Source organism: Cimex lectularius, unplaced genomic scaffold, assembly GCF_000648675.2.
Source record: "Cimex lectularius strain Harlan isolate CLEC.00 unplaced genomic scaffold, Clec_2.1 scaffold65, whole genome shotgun sequence".
In the NCBI taxonomy this organism is placed as follows: Eukaryota; Metazoa; Arthropoda; class Insecta; order Hemiptera; family Cimicidae; genus Cimex; species Cimex lectularius.
Window position 1 is genome coordinate 1,519,281 of NW_019392646.1, and position 8,712 is coordinate 1,527,992.

At 38.7% G+C, this 8,712-nt stretch overlaps 1 protein-coding gene across 8 annotated transcripts; it reads right to left on the bottom strand.

The window, feature by feature from the left end:
- Positions 1-283: 283 nt before the first annotated feature.
- LOC106660919 (zinc finger C2HC domain-containing protein T03G11.3-like) lies at positions 284-7,910 on the bottom strand. Of its 8 annotated transcripts, none has more exons than XM_014383974.2 (4): positions 7,729-7,910; positions 2,727-2,785; positions 2,429-2,671; positions 284-526 (listed from the first exon to the last, which is right to left on the bottom strand). In XM_014383974.2, exons 3-4 carry the CDS (start codon positions 2,666-2,668, stop codon positions 311-313), a joined length of 456 nt encoding a protein of 151 aa, XP_014239460.1. In that variant the 5' UTR covers positions 2,669-2,671; positions 2,727-2,785; positions 7,729-7,910; the 3' UTR covers positions 284-310. The 8 variants fall into 8 exon arrangements, 6 of the variants coding, with proteins under 6 accessions (XP_014239460.1, XP_024086223.1, XP_024086224.1 ...); XM_024230455.1 differs by having other exon boundaries at positions 7,748-7,833; XM_024230456.1 differs by lacking the exon at positions 7,729-7,910 and adding an exon at positions 2,925-3,024.
- Between the last annotated feature and the right edge of the window lie 802 nt (positions 7,911-8,712).

The window sequence follows — 8,712 nt, forward strand, 5'->3', positions numbered from 1 at the left end:
CCGTACTTTTCAAAATTGCCACTTTGTTTTGAATACAAATTGCAAAAGTATTTTGGGTACAGGACATAATATTTCTAACCCACACAAAAATGAATGAGAATATAATATAGATAATGACCAAAATTACACTTGTATGTTTTGTAATGGAGACAGATTATTACAAATGTATACATTGAAAAAATAATAAAAACAAAATATGTAAAATATTGTCAGGTAGTCTGCTCTCTTGCTGAATTGGTCTGTCAGACGTGTTTGACCCGGTCAAGGAAAAAAAATTGGCAAATCATTTTTGCGTACACAATGCTTTATTTCATTTACGCTTATTTTTTTCGACGCAAAATGCTATGTGGTCATTGGCATCGTTCCCGTAAACCATACGTTCACAGCCCATGCAGAGAGTACCTCCACTGCTGTCGGCTCGGGCTTCAGCGGCGGCCGAGTGTCCTGCCGGTTTCTTCTTCAGTAGGCCGTTCCTGCTGCTCATCCAAAGACTGTGCTCTTGTCTCCACTTAACATTGTACAGCCTCTGTGAACAAAAAGTGTTTGAAAGGCCTAAAAAATCAAACGGAAAGGCACACGGAGAGAAGAATTCTTGAAATCTTTATCAATACGATCAACTATGAATTTATTTGTAGTTCGTGCTAATGACGATTGAACTGAAACACACTGTTTTCTAAATCTTTTAAATATATGTTAGGACTGGATAGACAGCATCAAACCACTCCAAACACAGGTAAATTCTGGAATTCCTCAAGGACGAATACTTGGTCCTCTGCAGTATTTAATATTCGCTTCATGTATCACTCAGCCCCAAACAAATTCCCTAGTCACTACAATTTTCAGTTGACCCAGCCCGTTCCTAGACCCGTCCGAAATTACAGAAATGACTTTACAAAACTCTCTTTTCAAATCTCTACATGTTAAGGAAGGAATCAATCAGAAATCAAGATTCACTCATAAAAAGAAAGTAAAACGAATTAATCTATACTTGTTGTTTACGCCGAAGCGTAATTTATTATATTTTCTTGTTAAAAATTAGTTAATTAAAAAGTCTTATTCAATTCATTTCTCTTTATTTTAAGCCTCCGACCTCTGATTGGCCTACCGAATGATGAGAGTCTTAGTTGGCAGACGGTGTAGGGCTTTTCTGTTTTGTTTCCGTCAGTTGTTCAGTACACACACGTTTTTCTCTCTGGCCGGGCGCCTTGTTGTTCTCTCAATATCATAAAATTAACGTTTTCCCCTCTCAACGAAGTATTTCTCCTCCGTACTGCAACACGAGAAAATTATCTACCGAAAAGAGCTGTTTATGTTTTCACAGGCAAGGTGTTAACTGCATTTCCTCATCATTCCCGGAGGAAAACTCTAAGGCCTTGGAGCAGACCTACGGGAGTTATCCTTCAGGAGCGAATTGTAAGGTGAGTGAAACATTGCTACTCTCGGCAAGTGATTTTCTCATTTTTTCCCTTATGTTGCGCATTCTTTTGTTAATTATTTAAGAGTTTAATTATTTTTTTAAGTTATTTTAATTACAATAAGCCTACGGCCTAAACACTTGTAATGTAATAAATTATTCCACTTACTACCGCATTACGGTACTTAGGATTCAACTGGGAAAACAATTGAACTGGAAAACGCACTCATAAAATATACGATTCAGATTCTACCAACGATCTGCAGCTTCTGAAGGAAACTAAACGTTAATTTATCAACAGAAAACAAAGTTCATATAGAGTTATGCCTGCTTATACGGCCTTCAATAGACAAATTAAAAAATCCTGGTACTTCGTAATAAGTGTATTAGACCGATGCACCTTAAGAAATACGAAATTTTGCCTACAATAAAGATACTCACATCCTCACGTTCAGAAGGGGATCAAGTGCCTTTACAATATGCTCCATCTGACACTCCTCAACCCCAGCAAATATGGCTTTCGTGAATCAACCTCTCAACCCTCCTCCAGAAAGAGCAACGTTAAACGAAACTATTATGTCAATGTTGAATGAGTCAACAGTATTGTCATCTATTTCTATTTAACTCATTGTTTTTCTTGTTAGGGTAAATTTATTTATTATTATGTGCTTCTAAAAGTATTTTTATTGTCTTGCGAAATTAATACAATTTTTTGCTCTTTACTGGATAAACGTTGTCGCAACTTTTGAATGCAATGTAAAACTGGGAACACAATAAGGCTACTTAATATCCATAAAGTTTCCAAAAAAGGCAATAAATAATACTACAGTTATAAACAAGTGCTCCCCCTATTAACTTCAACCTAACCGTAACTGACATTTTGACCTGGACAGTTTAGCTGACAAGAAATTTAAAAAAAATCAATAGAATGCTCCCTAAAGCTAGTCTTTGATAGTTCTACATGAGGTGTACGAAGTAAAATGTCCATGAATTTGAAAACCTGAGTTAACTTACTGGCGGCAGGGTCTGATTTGAGAGCTTGACCTCATCCAGCAGTTGGCTTAATCGCTGTTTTGACGAGTCGAACGAAGTCCTCTCGGACGCTCTCTTTGCGTGATTTTTGCATATGTCTATGTGTTTGTTGTAGCTTTCCTCTATAAATTTCCTTTTGCAAGTCGGACAAGGAATTCGTTCATATCCTTCAGTCCTCGGCGTTGTCCCCGATCCGACGCTGACTCTATTCCCAGCTTCCATTTCCTATCAAAGGCGATCGAGTTCAATTTGAAATAAAGAAATACAATAAATTTCTGACCTGTTCTGTATAAGCACCGACCAGATTGGCACGTGTATCCCAGCCCCGCCGTCAAACTTCTGAAACATCATCGACAAAATATTCTTAGAATTGTTAAATTGCCGTTATGCCATAAAATAACTAACAAAACCATTAAATATTCATCGTGTACACGGCATTCCGAAAAAAAACATATGTTTATTTAAATATGAAACCTACCGAAGCCTGAAATCCAGGCACACCCATGTCGCCGTTGAGTACAAAAGGAGGTATTGTTGACGGAGTCGGGGAAGGAAGTGCGAAGTGTGATTAGGGGAGAAGTTTCCACGGGAGCTATAACGTGTTAATGAGTTTCGAGCAACTGATTAGAAAGGTGATAAGAGGCTCAGCCTTCCGCCGCGATCTGTATAATGAGGATATTTCTACTGAATTAACGGATTAGCGAAACCGTACGAGCCGCTCAGGGATGATAGTTTTAAAGGGTGTTAATCCTCTGCTCGAAAGCGTTTTCGACAGATGAATGGTTGGATTGCACACTGAACACAAATGGGGGTCTGAAGGGTAAAGTTTAATTGCGTGGGAATTTTTCAGTCAATGTTTTACATCGTGTAGGAATACAGTGACGATTTTAACCCTTCTCCCACCATGTTGGGGTGTATCGCACCCTAGAGGCCTTTTTCTTTCAATTATCAATTCTCTTCCTTTCCCCCACCATTTTTTTAATCAAAGTATGAATGTGTAGTGCGATACATGTGTTTCCCATTGAGGGTCTTTATACAATTAGGTTCTTACGTGCGCACCTAGTATATAGATAGGCCGTTTCTCAAGTTACGAGTGACTCACCTCCGCTCACGGTTGAGTGTGATACATGGTGATTATTATTTTTTTATATATTTTTTTATAATTTTTTTATTATTATTTTTTTTTGAGGGGCGAAACCACCAAGGGTCATGTTAGCCCCGAATCTCTTAAGAGGATCCCCCTGCGGAAGGAGGATCGAGGAACCAGAACACACCAGAAGGGCGCAGCCGAACCGAACCAGGCCAGAATCGTGCGGGAGGCGGCCGTTGTTGCGTCCACCACTTTTCTGACACAGGTTTAAGGGGACGTGAGTGTATGTGCCGCCACCCAAGTCCCGCGCACCTGGGGTTTAAAAACGCAAAACCTCTTGTACCCCGCCCGACCCACGACCAAATCCGGCACGCCACAACCCCCCAGCATGCCCAGCCACACGACCCGTCCCCGGCCACATATGTAACATGTCCCATGTTACATATTACTCATTTATATTTTGTTAAGTAGATTAGCTTCACTTAAAAAATGTTGAAAAAGTTGTAAGTGTGTCCTGATTATCACCTAAAAGTTCGGATAGTGTGTTTGGTGGCTCTATTGTGCCCGATTCTCAGCCTACTTAGGATCACTTCTTCTCGTCTTTTAACTCTAAATGAATAAGGCCACACTCGAACAGTACATTTTATTTCCCGGAGTTGGTTGTCTGTGACCTCTGACGCAATTTTTTGCCACTCTGTCCATACTTTAATTTCGAAAGCGGAAGTTAAATCATTCCTTGTGGTCTCCCTGATTTTGGTGCTATTTACTGCATACCTCTTTGGCAGCTGTGTCTACCAATTCGTTTCCTAAAATATTCATGTGCCCAGGGATCCAAACAAAAATGACTCTCTTCCCCGTGAAAGACACCTCAGTGAATAAAGGACTCCTGGACCAGGGGTTATTTAAGAACGGGTGGTTCAAGGCCTGTAGGGCGTACATTGAGTCAGTGCTTACGACCAGTGTATTGTTCGAGCAATCAATATTCATTTTTACTGTCATTTCGGCTGTATAGTTACTCGCTATTGAACTTAAGGAGAATAAATATTTTAATATTTTCTGTCTCCAACAACACAAGCTGCTCCCACGAGAGCCGTCCGATTGTTTTATATATATATATATATATATATGACAATATTACTTTTGGTTTTGGTAATAGCCAGGGAGGTGTGACTGAACAAGTTTCTTTTTGCAATGGTGGTATCGTGAATGTATATCCAGTAACATTAGAGATATTCTAGCAGAGAAAGAGGTTCGCTTCTTAGTAAGTTGGCTATTATGTGGAGAGATACCTCCAGAAAAAAAAAAGTGGGTGTGCAGGAAAGGAAATCGTTTTGGAAACATATTTTAGATCTAATAAGTTTCTCGGAATTTTAAAGGAAGCTCTCTAGCATCCACTGGAGACTATTAATAGGACTGGACCGAAAGGCGCCCGTAATTATTCTAAATCCGGTCTTTTGTATAGGGTCAAGCATACAAATTTTACTCGCTGAGGCTAAGTCAAAAGCATTTGCCACATATTCAAGACGCGATCGCACAAATATTCTGTATAGACACACAAGCCCCTTGCGATCAGCACTCCATGAGCATGAGCTTTACGATCTTCATGACATTCAGTGCTTGGGAACACTTGGATTTCAAAGTTTTGAAGGGAGCAGTCCAATTTAGATTCTTATAAAAAATAACTCCAAGATAGGGAACTCGATCTACGAGTTTGGTTGGGTTATTTGAAATGCACAAAAATGGACAGCTACTATGTCGTCTTTCAGAGAGCAGAATTCCTGCTACCTTTTCAATGGACACAGTAGAGCCATTAGTGCATAGCCATCGTTGTACTTCATTTCGCCTTGTTTGCACGTCGTCTTGTAGAGTTGTTATATTATTTCCTTGACAGTACAATAAAAGATCATCTGTGTACAGCATTGCTCTACCCGGCGATTGTATATGCTTAATTACCTCATTAAAGTTTAAACAGAAAAGTGTAGCACTAAGCGCACTGCCCTAGGGGACTCTATTTTCCTGAGCAAAGCTCTCTGAGTAAGCGGCGCCACATCTCACACGAAAACTTCCATCTAGAAAGTTCATAATAAATAATAGCATACTTCCTGAAATCCCTAAACTCTTTAGCGTGTCTATAATTAGACATCTCGATGTTCGGCCAAAATCGTTTTGTATATCAAAGAAATACTGCTAATAATTTATTTTTGTTTTGGAGTGTCCCATATAGTTTGTTCTAGATTTACAAGATTATCCCTTGCACTACTGTTTCTCCGAAAGCAGCTTTACCATTCAGGCAGCAACCCTCGGGTCTCTAGGTACCAGTGTAATCTGTTCGCAATCGTCTTTTCAGCTAGTTTTCACATGGAACAGGTTAAGGGTATGGGTCGATAGTTTTTTACCTCCAGCGGATGCTTATCTTTTTTAAGGATCTGTATTGTGCACGCGGTTTCCCAGATGTTTGAAAACTCCCCATATCCATAGATTCTGTTAATAAGTTTTGATTGCTTTATCCGAAGTTTTTAAATTTTTGATGAATGAACTACATATGTTATCAGTGCCAGGAGAAGTGTCTTTGCGCAAGTTTAGGCCAACCATAAATTCAGTTTCGGTAAATGGAAAGTTTAGCGGATTAGATGAGGCATGCGTTACAATTAAAGAAGTTTTTTCCCGGCCTTGTTTAATGGAGATGAAGGAATTGGTATAGTTTGCTGTAGCGGATACATCGTGATAATGCTTGACAAAAATGTTGGCAATGGTAGCAGGGGTTGTAGCAATTCCGCATTTCCTATTTTGAGGTATGCTATGGATGGTTTGTATGTATCCCTGCCTATTATTTTTCTGACTGTATCCTAGAAAACACCTACGGGAGTGCTGGAAGTGGTATTCTTAAGAAATCTCCGCCAGAAATCTTACTTTTTTTGATAATATATCTGGCTTTTTTTTTTGTCCGCATTGTATTTGTCAAGGCTGTGTGTTGAAGGGCGACGTTCAGACCGTTTAAATTCCACTGTAGTATTTTCATTATAATAAGTGTTTGGAATTTTTAGACTAGGAGAATAAGTTGGTAATGTAATTAGTTATGCTTATTACATTGTTATTTTATATATACCTTTTTTTTTACTTGATGGAGTAATTGTTGCTTTGGGTAATATCCTATCCAGAGACGTATTTGACGATTGCGATCCCGGATTTCTCTGGTTACCCGAAAGGAGTGTCGTAGGACCGATATTTCCTGTTTGTTTTTTAATTGTTTTCATGTTTATGATAACTGGTTCACAAGAATTACTTCCTAACTGGGTTGAAGTTGTCGTGTCTATTGAAAGTGATGGTCGGCTCTTTTCGATGTCATTAATTTTTCTAATTAAGAATTCAACGGCATCATGCAGCTTATTTATTCCGTTAGTTAGTGTACCAATTATTGAAGGAAGGTTCTCAGGGGGGAGATTAACAGTTGGAGATTGGATACTAATTGATGAGGAAGAGGTGGTCGGGATGGAAGGATAGGGCAAGTTTGAGGATACAGTTTGAGAGTAAGACTTTTGTGCAGGAGTGGATGCATTGACATTCAGTCTTCTGAAAATATATTCTGCCTGCTTATAGGAAACTTTTTCTCTGTTTCTTATTTTTTCAATTTCCTTTTCCTTGATGTAAACCGGGCACTGTCGACTGAAAGATGGATGTGCATCACCACAGTTCACGCATTTCGGCTCGTTAGTACATTCCGTAATTGTGTGGGTGGATTCCCCACATTTGCCGCAGATCCTACTTTGACATGAGGTTTGTGTGTGCCGATAACGATAGCACGCAAAACAGAGTATCGGATTAGGATCGAAGGGTCGGACTCTTACGTTAGAAAAATTAAACGATACCTTTTCAGGCAATTCGAGTGTTTCAAATGTGAGTATTAAGGTGGGAGTTGGAGTTTTGAGACCGTTTACCATTTTGAATATACGTTTCACTCTACATATTCCCTGCGACTTAAGTTCATCTTCAATTTCGCTTTCGCTACACCGCAAAAGTTCTCCAACGGTTATTACCCTCTTTGAGTAATTTAGTGACTTATGCAGTTCATATTTAATAGAGATGTTTTCGAAAGTGGAAACATACTTCAGATTTTGGAAATCTTTTTCATGTTTTACGTCCAATAGGACTGAACCATTTTTGAGAAATTTGAGTGAAATTTGAGGACAGTAACCTTTTATAAATTTACAGACCCGAAAAGGACTATAATCATTGAAGGTTTTTCCTGAGGCAGGAATCAGAGCCATCAAAACGTATTTCCTACACCATTGACTACGTTTGACCTTAAAGCAGTCGTCCTTATCAGGCGGCTCCGGTACAAGAGTCGAATCTGTGACTTCCATCAGATTCTGTGGGAAAAGGAGAATAATAATGTAAAAGAAATGATCCTTATAGTGAAATAAAATAAAACGTTATTTAAATTGTAAAAAAATTTTGCAAAAAAGGAAAAAATCTGTACTCCCTGAAAGGGGACTGGAAAAATCCAACGTTTATGCTGAATATCGTAGAAGGTGTTAACAGTTCCACGGACAAACACAGACTGTGTAAACGAAATTTTAAATAATGACATTACATTCCGTTTATAACACAGAGCAAACAACTGCCATGACAATTGCGTCAATGACATGGTTATTGACGAGTTGCCGATATTATAGGAGGAAATCTAAAATCTTGTGATCTACAACAACAACTAGCCAACTATAAATATTTTGATTAAGTTTTACATAATTTAAGATGTCAACGATTATTGTGTAACATGGATTTTTTAAAGACTGTATCGTCTTATTATAATTATAAATTGTGTTCTTTTTGTATACATTTTTTTCGTGTGGTTTTTTAATTTAATTTCTTAAAATTAACTTTTTTGGTCGTTTTTTACCGGAATTTACTCTCATCATCATCTAAATAATCTTCTTATTTTTTACATGTATATTTTTCATTACATTTAGTTTTATTAAAAGATTTTTTTCCCATTTTGCATTTGTCGATCAGCCGCATTGGCCAATTTAAGCCGCCCAGAAAACTGCCGAGGAGTTCCTCCACCATCCTGGGAAGGGATGGACCCAAGCCCAAGGACCCGGTCGTCATCGTCGAACAGTCCCGCAACGAATCCATCCTCTCGTCAGCCGCGAACAAAGCCCAGGAGAGGAGGCACGTC